Here is a 27,814-nt window from a genome sequence, read left to right on the forward strand (position 1 = left end):
GCCTGTGTCCTCAGGGCTCAGTACCTCCCAGGGTTTTCAGAGCTCTGCGCTGACCGGCAATGGGGAAAGGTGTGTGTTTGCTGGGGACACTGTGGTGCCTAGGTTCCCCCTGTCTGGGTGTGGGGCACACACACTAGCTCTTAACATGAGAGTGCACAGAGGGGAGTGAACCTGGCCTCCCTCAGGGCCCCAGCAAAGGCAATTTGCCCTAGTTTGCGGGGTGGCTCAGAGAAGAGGCATTTCCCATGTTGTGGCCAGCCCCTCGGCTCCCCTTGTTAATGCCCGGGCAGTGCTGGGGGGGATGCCAGCTGCTGCCATGAGGACATATGCTGTTGCACCAGCTTCACGCCGTGGTCCCCCCATCTGATCACCCCCGCAGAGCTGCCACAGGCTGTTCCAGCCCCATATCTAGACATGAGCTCCCTCCCTACCCCACTGGAGGGCAGTGTGAAACCCAAAGGTTCCTTTGAGCTGCTCCTGAAGCCATATAGCAAAGCAGCTTGGACACATGCTCGGGAAACCATGCTATCTGGGGGGACCCTGGGCCTGTACCACGGCTCAAAGGCCACTTTTGGGGCACAGCTGCTCTTGGCTGGGGCTGGCATACCTTGGTGTCCAGAGAGTGCCCGGAGTCGTTCCTCACGGCGTCGAGGTCTGTCACCCCCCGGCTGAACTCCAGGGTGCTGCTCCCTGGTGGAGGGATCTCCACTGCATCGATATCCGTCTCCTCTGTAGGGGCAGCTGCATTCTCAGTTCTGGCTGGGTCGCAGGCTGGGAGGGGGCAGCAACGGCATGGTCAGAGGTGAGAGGGGACAACGGAAACACTGCCCTACCCCCACCTCCTTGGGCTGAGAGAACGTCGGCCTGGCTAGCAGACAAGGCCCATTCCTCCTTGTGGGGGAAGCACCTGCACACCTGCCATGGGTCACGCATCCCTAGCAGGCAGCCCTGTCTGCACAGAGCTGAGAGGACACTCCAAATATCCTGAGGCCTAGGGGAAAGTGCACTCAGGTCTGAACCAGGGAATCTGGGCCCATCTCTTCTACTGGCGAGGGTCAATATTTCTGTGCAGTTCTCAGCCCTCTTTCCTGCCCTAGGCCTCACCCCCAAGGGGGCAGGCAAGTATCACCCCCATTTTACAAACAAGGTAGCTGACTGGTCACTGAAGGCACAGCTTGGACCAGAACTCAGCTCTCTAATAGCGGAGACCCAAATCTCACCCACTTTGCTATAGTGCCTTTCAGAATGAATTTGTCAAGTCTATGTGCCTAGCTACGCTTTCTCATCACTGGACTGCACTCTGCTCCTAGAACCAGGAACAGTGCAACAGACTGCAGCCTCTCCTCTGCCTCAGATTTCAGCTTCGCTGTCCCCTGTTTTATAGTCACCCCATCCTGGTCCCACTATGCTCCTGGCACTGGCCAGGTTTCATCCAGGAAGAGAAAGCCTGATACCGAAGAGGCTCTCTGGGACCAGGGGGCTGTTTACCCCAGCTCTCTCATGCACACCGGGGAAGTCCTTTGGACTTTGCCTGCTAGCTCCCTCCCCTCTTCTCGGAGCAGTGGGTGCTGGTAGATATCCCCGCTTGGTGCCCCCTTGAGCACATGGTTTCACTCATCCCATTCAGTTGGCCTCTGTTCTTCCCAGCTGAGGTTAAAACCGTTGTCAGTCTCAGTGAGGGAGTCATTTCAGGGCCCCCATCACCTCCACAGAGGCGCCGATGACTTATGCTGAAGTTGTTGGCCACATGCAAACATTGCAAAAGTGTAAATTAGCTCATTTACTAATTTGCACCAGATGATAGGCACAGAGCTGCAGGAGCCATGGCTGGGGTTTGCTCAGCTGTGCCGGAGGTCAAAAGAACTCTTGTGGTGAAGGGGCTGCAGAGCAAAAGATCTAAACTGCATCCTGAGAGCATCTCCCCAGAGTCGGAAGGTTTGGCCCAGCAACTGTGATAGCAGCTCATTGTGCCAGGGCAGCAGCATCCCCTGGGACAAAGGGCAGCCTGTCTCCACCTTCCTGCCAAGCTGCCAACTGCCTGGTTGGTAACATGGACCCTGAGCTCAGTGGTGGGGGCAGCGAGGGACAGAACGGGTTCATGGGGAAGGGAATGGGCAGAGAAAGGAAAACGCCCAATACCTGTATGCCCATATGGTCCCCGCGGGATTCCCTATACCCAGCCTTTCCGATCCCCAGGCTGGGGCACATGGCATAGCCCAGGGGTGGCCAAGCCTACTGACCCTCTGAGGCACATATGACAATCTTCAAATGTTCGGGAGCCAGGGCGTGCACGCTGGGGTTTGGTTCAGCCCCACTCCTGCTGAAGCCCCAAGCCCTGGCTGACGTGCCCTGTAGGGCTGAAGCCCTGAGCCCCCCCACCTCTGCTGGGCAGAAGCCAAAGGTGACACATGTGGGGTGATGTGGGGTCACATCCCCCCCTCGATTTTTGCCAGGATTTGCTAGGCCCACTCGGTCACGTGGTGCTGCTGGGCCCCCTCCCTGTATGGCAGCTGCAGCCTGGGGAGAGGCAGCAGCTAAGAGCTGGGAGCTGCAGGGGGAGCTGCTGCTTTTGCTGGCGCCTCTCCATGTGGAGCTGGGAGCTGCAGGGTGGGGCTGCTGAGAGTAATAGGGAGGGTGTGCCTGGAGCCTGTGACTCAAGCTGTTGAGTGGAGGCCTAACCTTGAAATTGTGCCCCCTCCACCCCCACTCTCAGCAGGCACCAGTCCCTTCTGGCAGAAGCTCCTAGCCCCACCACCCCACTGCAGGGCAGAATCCCCAAGGCCCCCCTCCCGCCAGTCTGGTAGGCGGAGAATGGGGGCGAAGGGAATGGGGGGCTCTGCGAGCTGCACTTTAACTGTAAAAGAGCCAGATGTGGCTCATGAGCCACAGTTTGGCCACCCTTGGCATATAGCATGTCAATCCACAGGATCCCTTCCCCCAAGCCTGTAGGGCCCCCGGACTGCTCTTACCACTCCAGTCAGAACCCTGCATTCTGGGTGGCAGAGGGAGTGCTGGGGGAAGTGTCAGCTAAATTCCCGACCAGCTCCGTGGGGTGTGGTGTCGATAATGCCATGGTACCACAGTCTTGCTGTTATCTGATGCTCAGTTCCAGTCATTTTATGCTGGAGCACAGTATCCTGTTTTCAATGTTTGCTGTGTCACGGCATAACTGCTCTGAGAAGGTGCCTCTGCAGGGACTGGGGCATAGGCAATCAGACCTAGTGGATAGAGTCCGGGGCCTGGAGTTAGGCGCCAAGCCGGGGTCAGAGCCAGAGACAGTCTTTGCAAGCCAGGGGTTGAAGTTGGAGTCAGAATCAGGGGTAGGCCATAGGAGCTGGGACCAGGAGTGAGACAGGAACCAGGCAGAGGTGGGGGTCTGGGAGAAGGAGTGCAGGGGGAAGGAACAGGTTGGGAGGCAAGGCTCAGGGCAGTAGGCAGGGGCCAGTGCAGCAGCAGTCAGCCAGGGGTTGACCTAATTGCTCAGACAACTTCCTGTTTCTGGTTTAAATAGGGCATCACCGCCAATCAGTGGGGCAGAAGTCTCCCACAGTCTGGAGCTTTGTGGGGCCCTTTGTGAGGCAGAGCTTTGCTGGCCCCTTCTGCAATCATTCAGGTGAGCTGCTGAGTGGTGGTTGTGGTGTGACCCCTGCCTGGGGACCCCCAGGTCGAGGATCAAGGCCCAGGATCCCTCACATCAGCCCCTCTCCTGGGAGGTAGGGGCTTGGTTTTCCAGGCTGTTTTTTGTGGAATGTGTTTTCCAGGTCAGGAGTGTGGACATTCTTCGCCAGGTCCTTCTTCAGGAGTGCTCTTCAGGACTGTAGCCTTCCCAAGCCATAAGATGCCAGAGTCTAACCCGTCTGACTCTGGCATCAAGGATCTCACGGAGAATATACTCATCAATGTTGTGAACATGTACTGGTGTGGGGCGATGGTTGGGAGCGGTGAGGAAATGGGTCCTGAATGTGGGGCTTCAGGAGTGATGTATGGAAAACTGGGTGTATTTGGAGAGAACGGGGCAAGTTGAATTCAAAGGTGACTGGGCTAATGTGCTGGAGAATGCGGTAGGGGCCAAAGAGCTGGTAGTCCAACTTACGGGATGGCCTGTTTGTGTGTACATTTTTTGTTGAGAGCCATACCTTCTGGCCAAGCAAAAGGGCAGGCCCCTCCTGTCATTGACGGTCCGCATGTTGTTTCTTTTTTCTAGGTGTCCTCCAGGTAAACTTTTAGGTCATCTTGGGTTTGACATATCTTGTGTCCAGTCCAGTCCAGTCCAGGGCTGCTGGGTTGTGGGAAGTTGTGGTTAGCTCCAAGTAAAACCAAGGATGGAATCTATAGTTTGAAAAAAAAATGGCTTTGCACTGTAGAAGCATATTCTGCGTTACTGTATGCGAGGTAGCAGCAAGAACCCGTTGTTCTGGTGGAAGTTTATGTAGTGTCGAAGATATTGCTCCAGGATCTGGTTGGTTCTCTCCACTTGACCATTTGTCTAAGGGTGGTAGGTGGAAGAGAGGCAGGAGCAGATGCCCAAAATCCAGAGAGTTTCTCACATAAAGCGAGAGATAAATCACACATGGTGCTCAGAGATCATGTGCTGTGGGAGGCCATGGAGGCAGACAACTTGGTCCACACAGAGCTGGGCCGTTTCCTGGGAGAAGGTTAGGCCAGTGCCGGGGTGAAGTGGCCCACTACTGTCAGAGTGGTAAAAAACCCACCGGCCTCGGATAGTTCTACTAGCAAATCTAAGGCAATGACTGTCCACGGGCCGGGGGAGTCTCAAGGGGCTGCAGGAGTTCAAGGGGTTCCCAGGTATTTATTGTGTGGCGCCTTGGAGTGGGTACATACATTGCAACACAGGCCTGCACTATGGCCTGCATGTGAGGCCACCAGAAGATATAAGAGACAAGGTGCTGAGTTTTAAAATAGCCAAAATGTCCTGCCAGGCGAGTCATGGCATACTGGTAGGGCTGTAGTCCTTGGAGGCCTAGGAGAACATATATACGCTCATTTAGTAGGTTACCCTGTCTCAGACATCGTGGGGGTCCTTATTTATGGCTTTCTGCTCGACTGGAGGGATTCCCTGGGTGAAGGTTGATCATATGAGGGTGAGCAGATCTTGGTGGGGAGCCGGGCCCAGAAAATTCTGAGGCTTGAGGATGGAGGAGGTTTTTGGGTTCAAATCTTTAAGATCAGCGTCCCTTCTGGGACAAAGTGTCAGCCTTGCTAGTTTGGGTTCCTGGATGACAGGAGATTGCAAAATCAAAGTGCAAAAAGAATAAGGCCCACCAAAATTGTTGTTGGTTGAAGGCCTTGGCCCTATGCAGATATGTGAGGTTCTTATGATCGGTGTACATCTGGGCAGAATATCAGGCCCCTGCTAGATAGTGGTGCCACTCTGCGAAGGCCATCTTAATTGCCGGAGTTCTTTGTCCAAAATTTCATAGTTTGGCTCCGCTGGTAAGTTTCCTGGCACAGAAGACGTGTGGGTGCAGCAGTTGTTGAGGATTGTGCCTTTGCGATAGAACTGCTCTGACTGCCAGGTTGGAAGCTCTCGCTTTGATGATGAAGGCTTGTGTGGTGTCAGGATGGACCACTTTGGGAGTGGTGGTAAACGCAAGTTTTAATTGCTTGAAGGCCTGCAGGGCCTTGGGAGACCACAGGAATCTGGTGTTTTTGAGGAGCAAGGCAGTGAGAGGGGCGATCCGCTCCAAGAACTTTAGGAGGAACTGGTGACAGACGTTTGCAAACCCCAGGAAATACTGTAGTTCACGAACGTTCCATGGTGCTCCCCCATTCGAGGACTGCCTTTATCTTCCATGGGTCTATTTCAGTACCCGCGGGAGATAGGATGAGCCTAGGAATTCTATGGAGGACTGGTCAAAGGCTCGGGTGACCAGATAGCAAGTGTGAAAAATTGGGACGGTGGGGGATAATAGGAGCCCATATAAAAAAAAAGCCCCAAATATTGGGACTGTCCCTATAAAATCAGGACATCTGGTCACCCTATCAAAGACAAATTTTTCTAGCTTCATATAGAGACCAGACGGAACAGATGTACATGCTGTGTTGTTTGGCACTGTCTGAAAAGATCGGTATGTCACCCAGGTATGCTACCACGTACTGGCCCACAATGTTCCAGAGCACATCATTAATAAATGCTGAAACATTGTAAGCATTTGTCAAACCAAAGGGCATCACGAGATATTCAAAGTGCCCATAATGTGTTCGAATGGAGGGTTTCCATTTGTCCCCAGCTCTAACCTGTACTAAGTTGCGTGCCCCCTGCAGGGCTAGCGTTGTGTGTACCCAGGCAGTGCTCACGTGGTCCATTAGCTTGGGGATTGGTGGAAATGGGTATCGGTTTCTAATGGTGACCTGATTCAGGGCCTGATAGTCTGAGGCTTCCCCAACATTTTTTTTAAATAAGAAAAAGGACTGTGGCTCTGGCAGGCAAAGTGGATTTAGGAATAAAGCCCTTGGCTAGCTGGAGCAGAGTGTGGCCAGTTCAGGCTCCGACATGGTGTCCATACACCTGAAGGGAATGTAGCTCGACTGGGCAACCATAGTCCCTGTGTGGGGCAAGGTGCCTGCAGGCGGTTTGATGACATCTTTGAAGTTGCTGTATTTGGATGGAAGTCGAGGACCGGAATCAGTGGGCGGCTCTGCGGGGCCAGCTACCCTGGTGTGTGACTGCTGGGGTACTGCGTGCTGCCCACTTCCTGGGGTCAAGCAGTGCTGTTGACAGAATTGTGAGATTTTAGCTTGTGCCAAATGAGAAGGGCGTTACGGTGAGCCAGCCACAAGAGACCCAGGATGAGCGGAAGTACGGGGAATGGCTGGCACCGCATGCAGGTCTCTCGATGCCCTTGGATAGGAACGGTATCACTACCTGGGCTCTTGGCTCCTGGAAATGCAGGAGAGGAGAGCAGGGCATGCAAGAGGAACACATTCACTGGCTGTTCCTGCAGAAACGATTGATGGTGAACATTTCATGGCAAAATTCAAATTGTCAGCAGTAGGCTTCCAGGTCACCCCTCTGAGACGGAGGTGGGTGGGTGGTTCACAGCCCTCCAAAAGACTATTTCAGGCTGTGGGCAGGCTCAGGATGCAGCCCTATCTTGCTTTGTGCTTGGCTCACTTTCTGGAGAACTCTCCTCTGAGAAGGGCAGGCAGCCACTTTCCACAGAGTGCAGCTGTACAGCAGAGGGATTGCACAGACAATCACTGGGCAGCAGGAGAGCAGGATACATGGGCTCTGGCCAACATTAGGGCAGGAGCAGGCATCAGTGCTGGCCGACGCTGGAGCTGGCAGTTGAGCTAAAGTACTTGCTGACATAACTTCTAGGGGAACAGCGTGAAGAACCTATTCTGCGTGGGGCCCTTGTCCGACTGGATGTCAATGGGTTTGAGCGTAGGAACTGCCCCATACGTCCTGCTGGGATGACTCTGAAACCTAATGATGCTGTTTTGAGTTCAGCCCACGGTAAGAGCTCAGTATTAGGAGGAGGGGGAGAAAGAGGCGACGAGTCTGCAACAGGGCTGCCTGTCAGTGGGTCACTGAGGGCACAGGTCTGTGCTGAGGGGACGTCCCATGTGATGCTTTGTCTCAGCACTGGCAGGGTGAGCAGGAGGGCGAGCAGAGCAGAGAACCAGGTGGGACAGAGAGTACACAGAGCAGAGGTTGCTGGGTCTCCTTGCAGGCCTAGTTCCAGAGAGAGAAGGATGGGGTGGGCAAGGAGATCAGCACAGATGGGGGACTGGGCACCCTCCAAATGGTCTGGGACTTTGGTGTAGCATGTAACTGAGAGGAGCCAGGGTGCTGAGGTGGAGCGGAGCCGGGGGATGGGCCTGAAGCTGAGTGCTCGGGGGGCCCTGGCAAATGCATCACAGGAGCCATCCCTCAGGGTGACGGACAAGAGAGAAATGCATGCAGTGCCCAGCCTGGCACATGGGGAAGAACAGGCCAAACTGGCTCCGGCTTGACTCCTCATGAAATGCACTCACTTAACCATGGCGTGCTCCATGCCTAGAAGAGATGCCAGCGCTCCTCAATCCTGACCTGCAGCCCCCTGCTATCCCAGACCTGCGCTCCCCACCCCCAGCTCTGTCATTGTCCCTCAATCCTGACCCACATCCCACTGCTACCTGAGCCCTGGACTCCCCACCCCCAGCTCTGCTAATGCCCCTCAATCCTGACCTGCAGCCCCATGCTACCCCAGCCCTGGGCTGCCTCCCTCCCCCACAGCTCTGCTGACGACCCTCAAACCCAACCTGTGGTACACCCCAAATCCAGTCTGCAGAGATGACCTGTGCCTGCTGATATTGGGGGGCACAATCCTGGAACAGCTCAAGTTACGCCCCCTCTAGAAAGCAGCAGCCCCTCCCTGCAGCTCCCAGCTGTTCCTCCTGCCTCGTCTTCTCCCTGCCCAGCACAGCTCACAGGCTCAGCTGCCCCACAGGGAGGGGGCCCAGCCACACCATGTGACCGAGCAATCTGCGGGGGCATGTGACCCCGCATGCCTCCCACACGTCACCTCTACCAGTCTGTGCCATCTCTGTCCATCATATGGGGAGGGGCATATCCCATTTCCCAGATCCTCACCGCCCCACGGCACTGGCACTTGGCACCTCCTCAGGAGACGAGCATGCCCCCTCCCCACACACTGCCATATTGTAACCCCAGTGACCGGTGTAACTTCGTTTTCTGGGCCCTGGCTGAGGCGACTCCTCTGAGACTCTGTCGGCTCAGGAGCTGCTTGTTTGGTGCTCACTGCGACTTGGAGCAGAGAATTCCCTGGGGCCAGGCCCAGGGTGGAGGTGGAAGGGCTGCTCGGGGCCAGGAGTTGCTTTAATACAATGTTCTCGCTTTACGTGTGCACCAAGTAAATGTTTACAGGCTACAAATGAGAATCCCAGGGTTGCAGGGCTGTAAGGGCCCTCGATCCAGTTCCTTGCCCCACACCAAGGCTGGACCAGGCACATCTAAACCATCCCCAACAGGGGCTTGTCTACCCTGAGCACTCGCAGCTGGCACAATCCGCAGCCCTGTGAATGGGCTCCCAGTGGGGTGGAAGGTCCACAGGATGAAGGCCAGGACCTAGCAAATGTCACTCCCTGCTCTGGGCCCACATCCCAGAAGGAGAGGACGCATGCATGCCTTGTTCTCACAGTGCTCCATTAGCCGGGGCAGAACGGCACTTTCAGACACTGCTGGCCTTCACACCCCTGCGGCGTCCCTACAATACCCGGCACCTGTACATTGCTCTGGGGGGGGGGGGAGGGTGGCGCCAACTCCGGGGGGTGGCTCTCTCCCTGCGCGAGCCACAAAACACCTGCCGGCCAAGAGCACGACTGGAGGCCATGGCCTGCCCTCAGCAGGAGTCCCGAGCACAGAGCCATTCCCCCCTGCTGCGGCGTACCTGGACCACCCACGTCCTCGCTGTCACCATCCTCCTGCCCATCCGCATCCTGCTGGGTGTGCTGCAGGCTCAGCTTGTGGCACACCTCAAAGGCCTGCCCCACAGTGCGGACGATGCGCATGGCCTGGCTCTGGAGTGGGGAGAGAGGAGCTGTGATGACAGGCTGTAGGGACCGTGCATCAAACCGCTGCAGTTGCTGACAGCATGGGAGGCTTTGCTGACCAAGACCCCTGGGGGAACCCTGAGGCTGAGCCGGAGCCCTGGATGGCTCGAGGGCCCAGGGCTCTGCAAAGGGCTGCGTCCCAGCCCCCCGCCCCCGCAGTCCATGCACAAAGGGAGAGCTCTGATCTATTTTGGGGCCTTCTGGCGTCATGGTCTCTAAGGCCCCGATCCAGCAAGGCTCCTAGGAACAAACTTTCAGCCCTGAGTGCTACCTTCAGAGGAGCTGCACTTGAGTTCGCAACAGTGGGTGATTTCTGTCCCGAATGCCTCTGGCCCCCGCTGCCTGGCTCTGCCCTCTGCGCAGTTCAGATCATGTCTCCACTGGCCTCTGCTGGCATTTGTCCAGCTTTGGCTCCAGGTGTCATTCTAAGCACTCCGCCCCTCACTTGGTGGGTGTCAACTCCCAGCTGTCGAGGATCACTTTTAGCAGGATGTTAAATATCACAGGCTCCTGGTGCAGCCCCACAGTGTGATCCATTGCTGCCCATCCCCTCTCAGTGAGGGGCTCTGCCTTGGTGCACAGGGTGGGGGAGGAGGGGGAGAACAGCTTGGGGGCTTTTCCCCGCTGCCCTGACAGGGAGGGGACAGGAGAGGAGGTGACCACAGCTCTCTGAGAACAGCAGGCCAGGGCAGCATGGTCCTGCCCTAAGGGGTCTCGCAGCCCTGTCAGCCTCACATCCTGTGTTCCTGCACATCCAAACCAGCCGGCATGGCCAGTCCCTTCGAGGCCTGGGGAATGGCAACTCGCCAGAGCAGAGCCCGAGCCTTGCAGTTCCTGTGCAACGGGAATAGCTTGGCCACCCGCTGCACCCTCTGACCCATCAGTCACAGCATCAGCACCCCTGCCCTGCCCATGGTGAGTTGCATCAGGCGATGGGAGGGGACAGAAGCAGTGAGGAGCCGGGGATGGCTTTGCAGCCCAGGCCAGGCCAATCTGCTGAGGAAGCTGACCCTGGGGGTGCGGCACAAAGAACCCTCCACTGCAGCGAGAGGACCCTGCTGGCTCTGCCCAGTGCATGGTGGGACAATGGCTGTGGGGAGGTTGGGCAGCTCCTTGCTGGCCAGTCCCTGAGGAAGTGGCCAGAAGGCTCTGGGCAGCAGAGCGTGTGAGGAGGGGGCTGAGTGCTGCTGCCCTTACCATGCCTTCGAGGCAAGGCACACCCGGAGCTCCTGGGGCTCTGCCTTGCCCCAGGCTGGTGGTGGCACTGGAGGGAGAATCCAGGAGCTACAGGGTATCCAAGAAACAGCCATTCCCCAGGACCTCCCCATGGGCACAGCGCATTTGAGTCAGCTGCATTGCCACACCCCTCCCTGCAACCTCCCAGGGACCTCGCATCCCTGCCGCAGGTACCTTCTTCTTGGACTTGAAGACATTACACCTGAAGACATTGCTGGAGCCATCTCTGGCAATGTAGCTGAAGATCTTCAGGTCTTGGGAGTCGTGGGACACGTAGAATATCCTGCAGGGAGAGAGGGGAGGGACATCTGTAATCCAAGCCCCATCTGTGGTGCTCAGCAGGCCGGAGGCCTCACCCACGCTACTTGTGGGGCAGGTGGAGTACGCATGACTGAGCCAATCCACAGGGCTCTGCCCCTCGTCGAGCCAGCAGCATCCGCTAGCCCAGCCCTACCAGTGCAGCTGCAGAGATGGGGGAAGAAGCCCCCGAGAGCCCTGCCCCTGCCGGGCCAGAGGGCAGATTTGGGGCATGTGCCTTTCAGGAGCTCTCCACAGCAGCCAGCTCCCTGGGCAAGCTAAGAGTCGGGCAATGATGGTGCCCAGCGGGGGAAGGCAACGGGTTGGCACAGAGCACATGCTAACCCCTGCCTTAGTCGCTGGCAGAGCATGGAGCCCTGCCCTTCCCTCCCGCTGCAGGAGCTCCTTGTCTCAGACACAAGGCCCAGTGGGCCTAAGGCCTGCTGGGGTCCAGGGCCACTCCACTCCCCTGCCCCAGGTCTGGAGGGGCACCAGTGGGCGGCTCTAATCCCTGACAGAGAACGGTTTTCCCTCGAAGCGGCTCGTTCACAGGGGCTCAGTGACTCCTGGCCTGGCTCCGATTCAGCTGCCTGTCTGGGGCGACCTTGGGGGCCCTAAAATTCCAGCATCTGCATTGCAGACAATCCCCCTCTGGGTTCTATGTATAGGGTCCAGTGGGCTGTGTGTCAGTGGCTGGGCAGCGTCACATCCCAGGGGAGCTCCAGGAACCCCCAAGGGCACTGGCTGGTCAGCGTCAGAGCCCAGGGCAGCTCCAGGCACCCCCGGGCACTCGCTGGGCAGCGTCAGAGCCCAGGGGAGCTGCATTCCACCTTGAGGGGCTCTTACCTGTAGATGGGATCCTGCATCACCAGCATTTTGCTCTCGTCCCAGGTCCACTCTCTTTTCTGCAATGAAGGCATCTGTAAATGAGGATGTTAGGTGCTGTCCATAGCTCATCAGCACGGCGCAGTACAGGGCCCTCTAAATCTTGCCTTCCTTTTACATTTAATCTTCCTGCCCCTTCTTTACAATGTGTGACCTGGGCCCACTTCCAATCTGCCCAGGCATCACTCCTGTTCTCTGCAATTGCCTTCTCTCCTGTGTTCTCCCCCTCTGACTCCGATGGCAGGTGTCAGCGGAGTTGTAGGCATCCCTTGGGCCAGCCTGCGCTCCAAGGCACTCTCGGCTTTGAGAGGCAAATCAAAAGGTGGCGGGGGGGGGGGGGGGGCACTTCCGTGCTTGTTGATATGACTGGTGGGAGTGCTGCAAAGAGCCAGACAGCATAGCCAGGTGCTGTGCCAACTCCCAAAGAGAGATCTACTGGCGCACCACAATCCTGCCCTGCTATTTCAGCCCTGCGATCCACATATACAGCTCTGGCAATGCCCCTCAGCCCCCCACCATTCCAGCCCTGGGCTCCACATACTCAGCACTGCTGAGCTATTCAGTGCTGACCCAGAGCCCTGAGCCTTTACACACACAGCAATGCCAGTGCCCCACAGCTCTGACCCGCAGCAGCCCACTGTCCCCATTCTGAGCCTCTTGGGAGCACTGGCTGCCACATCCCCAGCTCTGCGAGGGGTCTGGGCAGACCCCAAAGTGTGCCAGGTGCTTTCCAAACCCACCCCAGACAAGGGACTGCCTAGAGGCCTGTCCATTGATTTCACACATTGCCCACAGCTCTGGGTGTCGCAGCCCCAGCACTGAAACAGCACATGAGGCAATGCACCTGCTGCTCCCAGGAAGGCCAATGAAGCCAAGTCAACACTAGGAAGAGGTGAGCAGTCAAGGTGCCCAGATATGATGGCTCCTGCAGTGGGACACACTGCTTCCCAGCAGCTGAGGCATACGAGCCCAGGCCTGGAGTAGGAAGCTAGGATGTGCCCAAGCAGGTCAGACCCACAATCCACTGCTCCACTGTCCTGACTCTGACCGTGGCCAGCACCAGCTACTTCAAAGGACAGGGCAGGAAGCTGGCTGGTGGACAATTATTTACTACCCTGCCCCTCAGAGAAACGCTTTCCTGACCCCACCAGTATGTAGTGGGCTCGTGCCCGAAGCAGGAGGGTCCCATCTCCTGTAACCATGGGTGTTTCCCCTATCCCTGTGATCTCTAATCCTCCTTAGCTCCTGGCCTCAGTGACATCCTGTGCCAGTGAGTTCCACAAGATAATGACATGCTCGTCTTACAAGACATCCTTTGAGTGGTATAAATGTGGTATAAAACTTCCCCAAGGTACAAACTATTTTACCTTTTGCCCTTGGACTTTCGCTGCCACCACCAAACGTCTAACCGGGTTTATTATTGGGAAAGAGTCGTTTGGAAACGTCTTTCCCCCCAAAATCCTCACCAAAACCTTGCAGCCCCCTTCCTGGAGAAGGTTTGATAAAAATCCTCACCAATTTGCATAGGTGACCACAGACCCAAACCCTTGTATCTTAAGAACAATGAAAAAAGCATTCAGTTTCTTACAAGAAGAATTTTAATAGAAGAAAAAGTAAAAAGAATCACCTCTGTAAAAATCAGCATAATTAGATTCAAAACACAGAGAATCCCTCTAGGCAAAACCTTAAGTTACAAAAAGACACAAAGACAGGAATATCCATTCCATTCAGCACAGCTTATTTTCTCAGCCATTTAAAGAAATCATAATCTAACGCATATCTAGCTAGATTACTTATTAAGTTCTAAGACTCCATTCCTGTTCTGTCCCCGGCAAAAGCATCACACAGACAGACCCAGACCCTTTGTTTCTCCCCCCCTCCAGCTTTGAAAGTATCTTGTCTCCTCATTGGTCATTTTGGTCAGGTGCCAGCAAGGTTATCCTAGCTTCTTAACCCTTTACAGGTGAAAGGGCTTTTTCTCTGGCCAGGAGGGATTTTAAAGGTGTTTACCCTTTCCTTTATATTTATGACACCTTCCGACCTTAGAGTCTGTGAGCTGATAGCAGAGCAGAATGCAGCCAGAGATCCATTTGGAGATCCTCTGGGTGGAGCTCGCCTGTCCCCTGAGTTTCTGTTATCGCAATGAACAGTCTTGGGGACTTCCTGATGGGTCATGTTCTGTGTAGGTTAAAGGCCAAGGCATGCCACACATCAAGGGTGTGAAATCTCTGCTCCTGTCAGGAAGTGTGTGGTTTAGGGAAGAACACAGGTAAGTGGATCAATTGGTTCAAGTGAAACTGAAAGAAAATTTGGGGTGTAAACATAACAAAACCTTATCTTTATGGAACACGGAGTTCAGAGGATCTGCTATCATTGCTCCAAGCGCACCAACCCTCCGGCTGAGGTGATGGCTAAATGCAACCTCCACTGAGAGTAGGGACATGGAGCAGGAAGCTAGGGGCTCTATGGGTGGCCTTTTGAGTGCAGACAGAACAAGGTTCAAGTCCCACTGAGGGACAGGCTTGGGAAGAGGGGGGGATGGTTTTGATTATTCCAAAATCTGGTGGTCAGTGGGTGAGTGAAGACTGAGTGCTCTTGAACGGGAGAATGGCACACACTCATCACTGCCAGGTGGACTAGTGAGGAGCTGATGGATAGGCCAGATGTCTTTAGAGAAAGAATGTACTGAGAGAAGGTTCCTCCTCTACCTTGGTGGGACCTGCGCTTATTGGTGGATTTTGCTCACCTCAGAGATTCATGGCAGCCCTCAGTTTGGCCACTTTCGTGGCTCAAATCTGCCATTCACTCAGATAACCTCATCACTGGCCAGCCTGGGGAAAAAAGAGTAAGAACAATCCCTGCAGTTTCTGCTGATCCATCATGTGGGTCGGGGACCAGCTCAGAGACCTTCACCTCTGGTGGAAGCTCCTGTGTTGGGTCAGGAGTTGGGAGGTTTGGGGGGAACCTGGGCCCGCCCTCTACCCCAGGTTCCAGCCCAAGGCCCTGTGGACTGCAGCTGTCGAGAGTGCCTCCTGGAACAGCTGCGTGACAGCTACAATTCCCTGGGCTACTTCCCCTTGGCCTCCTCCCAACACCTTCTTTGTCCTCACCACAGGACCCTCCTCCTGATGTCTGTTAATGCTTGTACTCCTCAGTCCTCCAACAGCACGTCCTCTCACTCCCAGCTCCTTAGGCGCACACCTGACTAACTGGAGTGACAGCCTTTTTAAACCAGGTGTCCTGATTAGCCTTAATTAATTCTAGCAGCTTCCCAATTGGCTACAGGTGTCCTAATTGCTATACTGAAAAGGAGTATGCTGCACTGAAAAGGTCGGGGCCCACCATGAATCTGAGGAAGCACCTGTGAGTGAGATAAATATTGACATGAAAGTAGGCATCCTTCATATCCAGAACTGTAAACCACATGTCCTTTTCTAGGGATGATATTATAGAAACCAGCATGCCCACATGAAACTTGAATTTGTGAATGAATCATAGAATATTAGGGTTGGAAGAGACCTCAGAAGGTCATCTAGTCCAATCCCCTGCTCAAAGCAGGACAAACCCCAATTAAATCATCCCAGCCAAGGTTTTGTCAAGCCGGGCCTTAAAAACCTCTAAGGATGGAGGTTCCACCACCTCCCTACATAACCCATTCCAGTGCTTCACCACTCTCCTAGTGAAAGAGAGTGTTTCCTAATATCCAACCTAGACCTCCCTCACTGCAACTGGACACCATTGCTTCTTGTTCTGTCATCTGCCACCACCGAGAACAGCCTACCTCCATCCTCTTTGAAACCCCCCTTCAGGTAATTGAAGGCTGCTATCAAATCACCCCTCACTCTTCTCTTCTGCAGACTATATAACCCCAGTTCCCTCAGCCTCTCCTCATAAGTCATGTGCCCCAGCCCACTAATCATTTTAATTGACCTCCACTAGACTCTCTCCAATTTGTTTACATCCCTTCTGTAGTGGGGGGACCAAAACTGGACGCAATACTCCAGGTGTGGCCTCACCAGTGTCGAATAGAGGGGACCAATAATAAATAATCATCTTTCCCTAGATCTACTGACAGGCCTTCTTGGCAATGAGGGCACACTGCTGACTCATATCCAGCTTCTCGTCCACTGTAATCCCCAGGTCCTTTTCTGCAGAACTGCGGCTTAGCCAGTCGGTCCCCAGCCTGTAGAGGTGCATGGGATTCTTCCTTCCTAAGTGCAGGTAATTAAAAATAAATTAAGGTCTCTGTCCCAGCTACAAAAATACAAAAACAAATAAAAATAAAAAACCATACTGCTATAGCTATGGAATGTATTAAAATGCAAATACTTGCTTTGTTGACCCTCATCAGATTTCTTTTGGCCCAATCCTCCAGTTTGTTTAGGTCACTCTGGACCCTATCCCTACCCTCCAGCGTATCTACCTCTCCCCCCAGTTTAGTGTTATCTGCAAACTTGCTGAGGGTGCAATTAATCCCATCATCTGAATCACTGATAAAGATGTTGAACAAAATTGGACCCAGGACCGACCCCTGGGGCACTCTGCTTGATACCAGCTGTCAACTAGACATCAAGCCATTGATCATTACCCATTGAGTCCGACAATCTAGCCAGCTTTCTATCCAGCTTATACGCCATTCTGCCAATCCATACTTTTTTAACTTGCTGGCAAGAATACCGTGGGAGACGGTATCTAAACCTTTGCTAAAGTCAAGATATATCACATCCACTGCTTTCCCCATATCCACAGAGCCCATTATCTCATCATAGAAGGCAATCAGGTTGGTCAGGCATGACTTGCCGTTGGTAAATCCATGTTAACTGTTCCTGATCACCTTCCTCTCTTCCAAGTGCTTCAAAATGGTTTCCTTGAGGACGTGCTCCATGATTTTGCCAGGGACTGAAGTGAGACTGACCGCTCTGTAGTTCCCTGGGTTCTTTTTCTTCCCTTTTTTAAATATGGGCACTATATTTGCCTTTTTCCGGGACCTGAAGCCGTTTAGTTGGTGGAGGTTGAGAATTGGTCTCCATCTGCCCTTCTTTTGGGGTATCATGAAGTAAGTTGAGTGAAAGCCACTCACTTGGTATTGAGAAGGGATATGTTCTATTGCTCTTTGGTCTAATAGGTAGTGTACCTCTTGTTTGAGAGTGGGGTTGTGCAGAGATGCAAACTCAATCGTATAACCAGAGAGGATGATATTCAGCACAGATTGGTCTGTGCTTATTGCACTCCAGGTGTTGGAGTGTTAGATGACCTCCAAGTGGTGTGACATGGTTGGGCGATGTCAGACTCAGTGGCTCGCAGCAGCTCCTGAGGTCCTGTCAAAAACAGTGCCTTGTTGGGGGCTGAGATTGGGAAGCTGAGCCTGTTGCCACAGATGTAGGGACACGGGTCCCTTGAACCTTCTGCCTTTTGAGTGGTGGTTTGTAGGGCCTCTGATGAAAAAATTGTTGAGCCATGGGTCTAAGTCTAGACTCTATATGACTGTCAATGGAACTTTCCCTTGGGGATAGGTGTGTATATCCACAGAGAGTCCTTTAAGGTATGGAGGGACTTGTCTGACTTCTGACTGAACAACTATGATTCACCAAAGGGGAGGTCCTCCCCAGTATTCTGGAACCTCTTTAGGGAACCCTGACACATGGTGCCATGACTCTGCACATAATAATGGCCATATCTATGGCTCTAGAGATGTCTGTGGCAACACTGCAGATTGGAGAGCGGTCTTTGTCTTCATCTATCAGTGCCTTGAAACGAGCTCTGTTCTGTTGTGGAGGGCTGTCTGTGAACTCTGCCAACTTGGAATAGCTCAGGAAGCCATACTCGGCCAGTAGTGCTTGGTAGTTGGCTATCCTAAACTGGAGCTGGATGATGAAAAGACCTTTTTCCCCAGTAGGTCTAGACGTCTACCCTCTTTGTTCACAGGGGTAGACTGGGGGGGGGGGAGTGGGGGGTGTTGCTGTCTACCCCTTTTGGAAGCTGCTTGGACTACCAAAGAGTTGGGAGAGGGGTGAGAAAACAAAAAAACTCAGCCCCTTTTGCCAGCACATAAGAATATTTTTCTGCCCTCTTGGGGGTGGGAATGCAGGTAGCGGGGGGTGTGCCAACAGCCCTACCTGGCTCCATTATAGCCTCATTAACAGGGAACACTATTTTGTTGGATCCAGATAAGTGAAGGATGTCCAGGAGTTTGTGCTGGGATTCCTGAACCTCTTCCAGAAGAATCTGAAGCTCACTAGCAACTCTATGAAGATGATCCTGGAACTACCTGACATCATCGGCAGAGGAGAGAGACATAGGGGTCACTGCTTTGTCTGGAGATGATGATGGCAGTTTTGCAGGTTCCAGTGGAACCACTGGATCCAATACGTCTTGCTCTTCCTCTTTGAAAGGATCCAGGGGGCGGAGGGGCCTAAGTGCCTCCTTAGGAGGAGTTACTCTCTAGCAGACAAGACTCTCTTCAGGGGGGTACTGGTTCCAGGGTCCCAATATGGCCAGGAGGAAGGATCAAAAGGGGGATGCGGAGGCCCCCATTTCATGGGGTACCAGCTACGCTGAGCTAAATGCTGAGGTTCATCCCAAGGTAGCGTAAGTCTTTTCAGTGGCTGGAGGGAAGTTGTATCTCCAGGAAGAACCAGGTGATAAACTTTTTCTCTGAGCTGTCGACTCCCCAGGTGGTGTTCTGACATCACTGGACAGGAACGGACCCGATGGAGGGTATTCTGGATCCAGGAATACGGAGATGTCACGTGGAGGTGCACAAGACTCAATTCTCCCTGGAGTAAGAGGGGCTGTTTCTGTCCAGACCATCATAACTGGAGAGGGTGCTGATGAGGATGGTGCAGGCGGTGAACAGTCTTCATTGGGGCTGAGGGACCCAAAGTTTGGGAGGTGCCAAGGTTGACAGTACTCATGGGTCGTGCTCCAGCACTGACAGAGCTTGATGTTTATGGGCTTTTTTGTCAAGCCTCTGGGACTTAGATGTGGCTCTAAGCAAGCCCAGCACCTCAGCCCAAGAGGGCTTCATATGTCCTAACTTCTTCGAAGTGGATTTCAAGGCAGACTTAGTCTCAGGCATATGAGAGTGCTTCCTGGGCTCCCGAGAAGATCCCACCAGGGCTCTATGGCAGTAGATTCTCTGCCACCAGTGTTGGATATATCAGCAAAGAGCTTGGCTTGTTTAGCCTAACCAAAAGAAGGCTGAGGGAGAGAGGATTGCTCTCTTATAAATCCATCAGACGGATAAATACAAGGGAGGGAGAGGAGTTATTTAAGTTAAGTGCAATGTGGACACAAGACCAAATGGATATCAACTGGCCATCAACAAGTTTAGGCTTGAAATTAGATGAAGGTTTCTACCCATCAGAGATGTGAAGTTCTGTAACAGCCTTCCAAGGGGAGCAGTGGGGGTGAAAAACCTAACTAGCTTCAAGACTAAGCCTGATAAGTGTATGGAGGGGATGGTCTGATGGGACTGCCTAGTGACTTCTAGCAGCAAATATCTCCAGCTGCCAGAGATGGGGCACTAGATGGGGAGGGCTCTGAGTTACTACAGAGAATTCTTTTCCATGTGTCTTGCTGTGACGTTATTGACAGAATCTGTAACTGTTGCAACCACTGTTATATATTTGCAGCAAATATTGTACAAAGGTGTGAGGTGTCTACGGGAAGGTTATGATTGGCTAGTTATAATTATGCTATCTGTATATGTGTATTGTTTTTATAGTTGAAGTTATGAATATTGGCTCTATACTGTCTGTATTTCAAACTTGTGCTATGCTTCTGGGGAACACCCCAGACAGGTTGGTGTCAGCTCTGTCTAGCCTGCTTGATGGCCCATTAAGGACCATCAGCTATACAACTGACGCATTGAAAGAAGGCGGATACACCTTGTGACTCAGCAAGGCATGCAGGGACATGCCTATGGACAGAACTCTAAGGTTTTTTCTTGCCATGTGCCCCAATGCATGTCTTTGGAACAAAGAAAGGAGGCCACATGACAAAAGACTATAAAAGACTGCTGCAGCGCTTCCATCTTGTCTTCAATCCTGCTTCATACCTCTGGGGGGACTTTGCTACAAACTGAAGCTTTGAACAAAGGACTGAATGACCCATCCCAGCTGTGCATGTACTCCAGAGACTTGATTGGAATTTGCAGTTTATTCTATCACTGCTGCAAGCCTGAACCAAGAACTTTGCCATTACTGTATGTAATTGATTCCATTTAACCAATTCTAGCTCTCATCTATATCTTTTTCCTTTTATGAATAAACCATTTGATTTTAGATTCTAAAGGACTGGCAACAGCATGATTTGTGGGTAAGATCTGATTTGTATATTGACCTGGGTCTGGGGCTTGGTCCTTTGGGATTGGGAGAACTTTTTTTTCTTTTACTGGGGTATTGGTTTTCATAACTATTCATCCCCATAACGAGTGGCACTGGTGGTGATACTGGGAAACTGGAGTGTCTAAGGGAATTGCTTGTGTGACTTGTGGTTAGCCAGTGGGGTAAAACCAAAGTCCTCTCTGTCCAGCTAGTTTGGTTTGCCTTGGTGTGCACAGAAACCCCAGCCTTGGGCTGTAACTGCCCTGCTTTAAGCAGTTTGTCCTGAATTGGCACTCTCAGTTGGGTCCCACCAGAACCAACATCGTTACAGGGGGCCATTGGGGTGTGACAGCAGCGCGGTGGGATCATTTTGAACCAGAAGCACAGACCTCAGGATTTTAAAAGGACACATTTTTTCTTTTAGCTGCTTGAAAACCAGGGAGGTTTGTTGTTGTTGTTTTTGTTTTTAAAGGACACTTTTTTTTTCAAGCTTAGAGCAGCTGGAGTTTTTTTTTTCCTCTTTGCCTGAGGGCAGAGTAGTTAAGCTATAGCAAGGGAATTCACAAGCTGTTTTTTTTTTTCCTAGCTCTCAGGCTAGGCTAGGCTAAGGGGCAGAAAGGCTAGCAAAGATGATGGAAAGTGAGGTCAAAAAGAAACGGTATTAGCCAAATTGGAAGCTGAAGCGAAACAGAAGGAACATAAAAGACAAATGGACTTCAAGCACTTGGAGTTGGAGGTGCAGGAGAAAAAAGAGGCAAAGCAATTGGATACAGAGGCAAAACGCTTGGATACAGAGTTAGAGCTGAAGCACTTAGAGCTGGAAAGGGCTAAACTGGGTCTACCAGATAACCCTAACAGTCCTTCTCCAGGTACCACTCCCCATTCCAAAAAATTCCCCACCTACAAGGTAGGCGATAATACAGAAGCCTTCTTAGAAAATTTTGAAAGGGCCTGCCTTAGGTACAGCATCTCTACAGACCAGTATATGGTGGAGCTGAGGCCGCAGCTCAGTGAACCCTTAGCAGAGGTGGCAGCTGAAATGCCTAAAGAAAACATGAACAGCTAAGAACTTGTTTTAAAAAGGGCCAGAATTTGAATGAGGCTAACACTCGAGCATGCCTGTTGGCGGTTCAAAGCCCTAAGGTGGAAACCAGATGTGGCATTTTCCCGATGCGCCTACCACATTGTAAAAAATTGGAATGCCTGGATATCAGGAGCAAGTGTTAAATCTCTGGAAGAGTTGTCTTTCCTAATGCAAACAAAACAGTTCTTAGAGGGTGTTCCTAAGCAAATAGAAAGGTACATCCTAGATGGGAAGCCCAAAACTAATTGAGATGGGGGAGATCGGAACCAATGGGTGGAGGTGGCAGAAAAGAAAAAAGCTAGTAGCAGTTGGAGCAGATATCAGAAGGGGCAACCCGAGACAACACCCTACCACCGGGGTCAGCCCAAGGCCCAAATACCTTATCGTCCCACCACATCAGTCTCCAGAAACCCACCCCACCCCAGTGACCAGTCAGCTGGGCGATGTTTTAAATGTAATGAGCTGGGGCATGTAAAGGCCAACTACCCCAAGTACCCCAACAGATTGCAGTTCATTACACCAGAATCACACCAAAGGTCCTCAGGCCCAGATGCCTCCCAAATACCCTCAAAGCGAAGAGAAACTGTGAGTGTGGGTGGGAAGAAGGTTATCGCATGGGGGGACACTAGAGCATAGGTGTCAGCTATCCACCAATCCTTAGTGGACCCAAATTCATCAACTCAGAGGCCCAAGTGACTATTCAACCCTTCAAGTCAAACTCTTTACACTTGCCTACAGCCAAGTTGCCTGTCCAGTACAAGGGCTGGTCAGGAAAGTGGACTTTTGCAGTCTATGACGATTATCCCATTCCCATGCTGCTGGGGAAGACTTGGCCAACCATGTGAAGCTAGCCAAGAGGGTGGGAATGGTCACCCGCAGCCAGGCTAAGCAAGCCTTCACATCTATCCCTGTTCCTGAGCTTTCTACAAGGGCCCAGTCTGTGTTACCAGAGCCCCAAACTGAGGTGGTGGAACCGGATCCCCTGCCAATGACTGCAACAGCAGTAGTGAATCCAGTCGCAGAGACTCAACCAGAACCAGCCCCAAAACTGGAACAGGAGGAGCAAACAGCACCAGAACCATTGCCAGCACTGAATCCAGCGCTTGCAACCCCATCTACACCTCCAATGCCAGAGGGCACCAGCGAGCCTGACCTGGGAGCAGCAGCTAAACCTGCACAAAAGGCTGAAATACAACATAGTGCACCAACAGAGAGGGGTTCACAGTCCACGGAAACAGCTCCATCACCTACATCGCTTCCAGAGGGACCAAGCCCAAGCCTACAATCCAGTGAGGAACTGATGTCTTCAGCATCAAGGGAACAGTTCCAGGCAGAGCAATAAGCAGATGAAAGCCTCCAGGGAGCTTGGACAGCGGCTCGGAGCAACCCACCGCCTCTCAGCTCTTCTAATCAATTCTGGTTTGTTGTAGAAAAACGACTTCTATACAAGGAAACTTTCTGGTGGGCACCAGGAGGACTGGCATCCTCAAAGACAGTTGGTAGTTCCAACTAAGTACCGGGTAAATCTCTTAAGCTTAGCCCACGATCATCCCAGTGGCCATGCTGGGGTTAACAGGACCAAAGACAGTTTGGGGAGGTCATTCCACTGGAAGGGAATGGGCAAGGACATTTCTACCTATGTCCGGTCTTGTGAGGTGTGCCAAAGAGTGGGAAAACCCCAAGACCAGGTCAAAGCCCCTCTCCAGCCACTCCCCATCATTGAGGTTCCATTTCAGTGAGTAGCTCTGGATATTTGGGGTCCTTTTGCAAAAAAGACACCCAGAGGAAAGCAGTACATACTGACTTTCATGGATTTTGCCACCCAATGGCCGGAAGCAGTATCTCTAAGCAACGCTAGGTCTAAAAGTGCGTGCCAGGCATTAACAGACATTTTTGCCAGGACAGGTTGGCCCTCCAACATCCTTACAGATTTGGGAACTAATTTCCTGGCAGGGACCATGAAAAGCCTTTGGGAAGCTCAGGGGGTGAACCACTTGGTTGCCACCCCTTACCACAATCAAACAAATGGCCTGGTGGAGAAGTTTAATGGAACTTTGGGGGCCATAATATGTAAATTCGTAAATGAGCACTCCAACAATTAGGACCTAGTGTTGCAGCAGTTCCTTTTTGCCTACAGGGCTGTACCACACCCCAGTTCGGGGTTTTCACCATTTGAACTTGTGTATGGCCACGAGGTTAAGGGCCCATTACAGTTGGTGAAACAGCAATGGGAGGGGTTTACGCCTTCTCCAGGAAGTAACATTCTGGACCACAACCCACAAAACACCCTCTGAAACTCTTTAGCCCTTGCTAGAGAAAACCTAAAAGATGCTTAGGAAGAGCAAAAGGCCTGGTATAATAAACATGCCAGAAAGCGTTCCTTCAAAGTAGGGGACCAAGTCATGGTCTTGAAGGCGCTCCAGGCCCATAAGATGGAAGCATTGTGGGAAGGGCCATTTACGGTCCAAGAGCCTCTGGGAGCTGTTAACTCTCTCATAGCATCCCCCATCTCAAATCTAAAGCCTAAAGTATACCATGTTAATTCTCTAAAGCCCTTTTATTCCAGAGAATTAAAGGTTTGTCAGTTAACTGCCCAGGGAGGAGATGATGCTGAGTGGCCTGAAGGTGTCTACTACAAAAGGGAAAAGTGACGGTGGCATGGAAGAGGTGAACCTCTCCATGACCCTTGGGCGTATGCAGCGACAGCAGATCAAGGAGCTGTGCGCTAGCTTCACACCGATGTACTCAGCTACCCCAGGACGGATCGAACAGGCATACCACCCCATTGACACAGGTAATGATTGCCCAATTGGAGCCCAACCTTACCGGGTGGCTCCTCAAGCCAAAACTGCTATAGAACGGGAGATCCAGGACATGCTACAGATGGGTGTAATCCGCCCCTCTGAAAGTGCATCTCCAGTGGTTCTCGTTCCCAAACCAGATGGGGAAATATGCTTTTGCGTGGAGTACCATAAGCTAAATGCTGTAACTCGCCCAGACAACTATCCAATGCCACGCACAGATGAACTATTAGAGAAACTGGGACGGGCCCAGTTCATCTCTACCTTGGACTTAACCAAGGGGTACTGACAGGTACGGCTAGATGAATCCGTCAAGGAAAGGTCAGCCTTCACCACACGTCGGGCTGTATGAATTTAATGTACTCCCTTTCGGGCTGCAAAATGCACCTGCCACCTTCCAGAAACTTGTAGATAGTCTCCTAGCGGGATTGGGAGAATCTGCAGTCGCCTACCTTGACAATGTGGCCATATTTTCTGATTCATGGACAGAACACCTAGAGCATCTACGAAACATCTTCGAGCGCATAAGGGAGGCAGGACTAACTGTTAAGGCTAAAAAGTGTCAAATAAGCCCAAACAGAGTAACGTACCTTGGACACCAGGTGGGTCAAGGAACTATCAACCCCGTACAGGCCAAAGTTAATGCTATCCAAAAGTGGCCTGTCCCAAAATCAAAGAAACAGGTCCAATCCTTCTTAGGCTTGGCCGGATATTACAGGCAATTTGTACTGCACTACTGCCAAATCACTACACCACGGACAGACCTGACCAAATAAAACCAAACAGCCAAATGCAGTTCAGTGGACTAAAGAGCGTCAGAAGGCCTTTAATCAGCTTAAAGCGACACTCATGTCTAACCCTGTGCTAAGGGCCCAGTCTTTGACAAACCTTTCCTAGTAACCACAAATGCGTCTGAGTGTAGTGTGGGAGCAGTCTTAATGCAAGAAGGACCGTATCAAGAATTCTATCTTGTCGTGTTTCTCAGCAAAAAACTGTCTAAGAGGGAAAGCCACTGGTCAATCACCAAAAAGGAATGTTAGGTCATTGTGTATGCTCTGGAAAAGCTACGCCCATACCTTTGGGGATGGCGTTTCCACCTGCAAATCGACCATGCTGCACCGAAGTGGCTTCATACAGTCAAAAAAAATTAACAAAAAACTTCTTCAGTGGAGTTTAGCTCTCCAAGATTTTGATTTTGAAATACAACACATTTCAGGGGCTTCTAACAAAGTGGCTGATGCACTCTCCCGTGAAAGTTTCCCAGAATCAACTGGTTAAAATCATCCTTAAAATGTAAAAATATTGTTAGTTTTTATATAATCAGTAGTATGGCTAAAGATGCATGTGTCTCATTAACTCTGTTTTCTCCTAGAGCAGTGTTTCCCAAACTTGGGACACCGCTTGTTCAGGGAAAGCCCCTAGCGGGCCCGGCCAGTTTGTTTACCTGCCGCATCCACAGGTTCGGCCTATCACGGCTCCCACTGGCCATGGTTCACTGCTGCAGGCCAATGGGGCCACAGGACGTACCGGCCACTGCTTCCCGCAGCTCCCATTGGCCTGGAGTGGCGAACTGTGGCCAGTAGGAGCCGTGATCGGCCAAACCTGTGGACACGGCAGGTAAACAAACCAGCCCGGCCCACCAGGGGCTTTCCCTGCACAAGCGGCGTCCCAAGTTTGGGAAACACTGTCCTAGAGCTCGAGGAAGAAATCACAGCCAGTGTGAAACAGGCTGTCCAGCACCGTTTGTGATTTGGGGGTCATGCCATAAAGATAAGGGTAGCATAAAATCCCTCCTTGCAGCTGTACTGAATCTCTTTATCTGTAACGGGTTAAAAAGCTCAAATAACCTGGTTGGCACCTAACCAAAAGGACCAATAAGGAAAGAAGATACTTTCAAATCTGCGGTGGGGAGGTTTTGTTTGTGCTCTCTTTGTTAGTTCCCTCTCCGGACAGAGAAAGAAGCCAAGCAGGGACAACATCTCCTGAAAATGTACCTGAAATAATCCATCTAAGAATTACAGAAATTGTAAGTGAGGCAAGAAAATGAGTTAGGTTATCTTTTGTTTTAGCTTGTGAATTTCCCCTATGCTAAGAGGGAGTTTTATTCCTGTTTTGTAACTGTGAAGCTGAGTCCAGAGGGGAGTCCTTTGTGTTTTAAATCTTTTTATTACCCTGTAAAGTTACCTTCCATCCTGATTTTGCAGGTGTGATTCTTTTAGTTTTTTCTTTATAATAAAATTCTTCTTTTAAAAATCTGATTAATATACTAACCACTTGGTTACAATGTGAGCACAGACCAAACCCTTTGGTTTTTAGGACACTGAAAATTAATCAGGTTTCAGAGTAGCAGCCGTGTTAGTCTGTATCCGCAAAAAGAAAATGAGTACTTGTGGCACCTTAGAGACTAACGAATTTATTTGAGCATAAGCTTTCGTGAGCTGTAGCGAAAGCTTATGCTCAAATAAATTCGTTAGTCTCTAAGGTGCCACAAGTACTCATTTTCTTTTTGCGGATACAGACTAACACGGCTGCTACTCTGAAACCTGATTAATTTTCAGTGTCCTAAAAACCAAAGGGTTTGGTCTGTGCTCACATTGTAACCAAGTGGTTAGTATATTATTCTCAAGCCTCCCCAGGAAGGGGCGTGAAGTGGCTTGGGGGAATATTTTGAGGGAATAGGGACTCCAAGTGACCCTTTCCTGAATTTTTGTATAAATCACTTAGTGGTGGCAGCAATACCATCCAAGGACAAGGAAAGGAATTTGTGCCTTGGGGAAGTTTTTAACTTAAGCTGGTAGAATATAAGCTTAGGGGGTCTTTCATGTGGGTCCCCACATCTGTACCCCAGAGTTCAGAGTGGGAAGGGAACCCTGACAGGGGCACAGCCTGGGGCTGGGGGGCTGTGTGGCATGGGGTGGGATTCTGCTCCTCACCCATGGCTGCCCCCCCCAGTCCCAGCTGTGTCCCCTCCCCTTCCAAGGGGTCACCCAGTCCCAGCCATGTCCCCCAGTCCCCCTCACACACCCCCAGTCCCAGCTGTGTCCCCTCGTCACCCTCACACATACCCCAGTCCCAGCCCTGTCCCCCAGTCACCCTCACACATACCCCAGTCCCAGCCCTGTCCCCCAGTCACCCTCACACATACCCCAGTCCCAGCCATGTCCCCGTCACCCTCACACACACCCAGTCCCAGCCATGTCCTCTCTTTGCCCAAGGAAGCAGGTGGTCCATGACGGTTGATGCCAAGGCCATGATGGTGTTTGCTATGACACTGATGATGCATTCCCCTTCCTCTGGGGGCCTGCATTGGGCGCGTGGATGCTCAGGCAGCTCCGTATTGGGTGCTGCTGGGACACTGCAATTATTTCCCGTTGGAACTAGCCCACCTCTGTTTGAAAAATTCTCTCTTCTGCCCCTTCCCAATGTTGCTGTATGAATGTCTCAGGGTTGCTATGTGAACGGAGCCTACTTTTATCCTCATTAACAAGTGTTAATTAAATAATCATGTCCATGGCACCTCAGGCTAATTCTCTCCCTCAGCTGCTCCTGTTTCTTGCTCCTGAAATGGACCAATGAGTAGGGCCCTGTGACGTTATTGACATGAA

General features: G+C 52.0%; 1 protein-coding gene across 9 annotated transcripts in view; it reads right to left on the bottom strand.

Annotated features, from left to right (window-relative positions):
* NOS1AP (nitric oxide synthase 1 adaptor protein) overlaps positions 1-27,814 on the bottom strand; it is a 172,605-nt gene that overhangs the window by 46,451 nt on the left and 98,340 nt on the right. For 5 of the 9 annotated variants that reach the window (XM_075131435.1, XM_075131432.1, XM_048859977.2 and 2 more), the window contains 4 exons: positions 11,959-12,032; positions 10,990-11,098; positions 9,417-9,546; positions 608-771 (listed from right to left, as the gene is read on the bottom strand). In XM_075131435.1, the coding sequence (XP_074987536.1) occupies positions 608-771; positions 9,417-9,546; positions 10,990-11,098; positions 11,959-12,032 (477 nt within the window). The remainder of the gene's footprint in view (positions 1-607; positions 772-9,416; positions 9,547-10,989; positions 11,099-11,958; positions 12,033-27,814) is intronic. The other 4 variants (XM_075131436.1, XM_075131434.1, XM_048859978.2 and 1 more) reach the window with 1 other exon arrangement.

This window comes from Caretta caretta, chromosome 8 (genome assembly GCF_965140235.1).
Source record: "Caretta caretta isolate rCarCar2 chromosome 8, rCarCar1.hap1, whole genome shotgun sequence".
Classification (NCBI taxonomy): Eukaryota; Metazoa; Chordata; order Testudines; family Cheloniidae; genus Caretta; species Caretta caretta.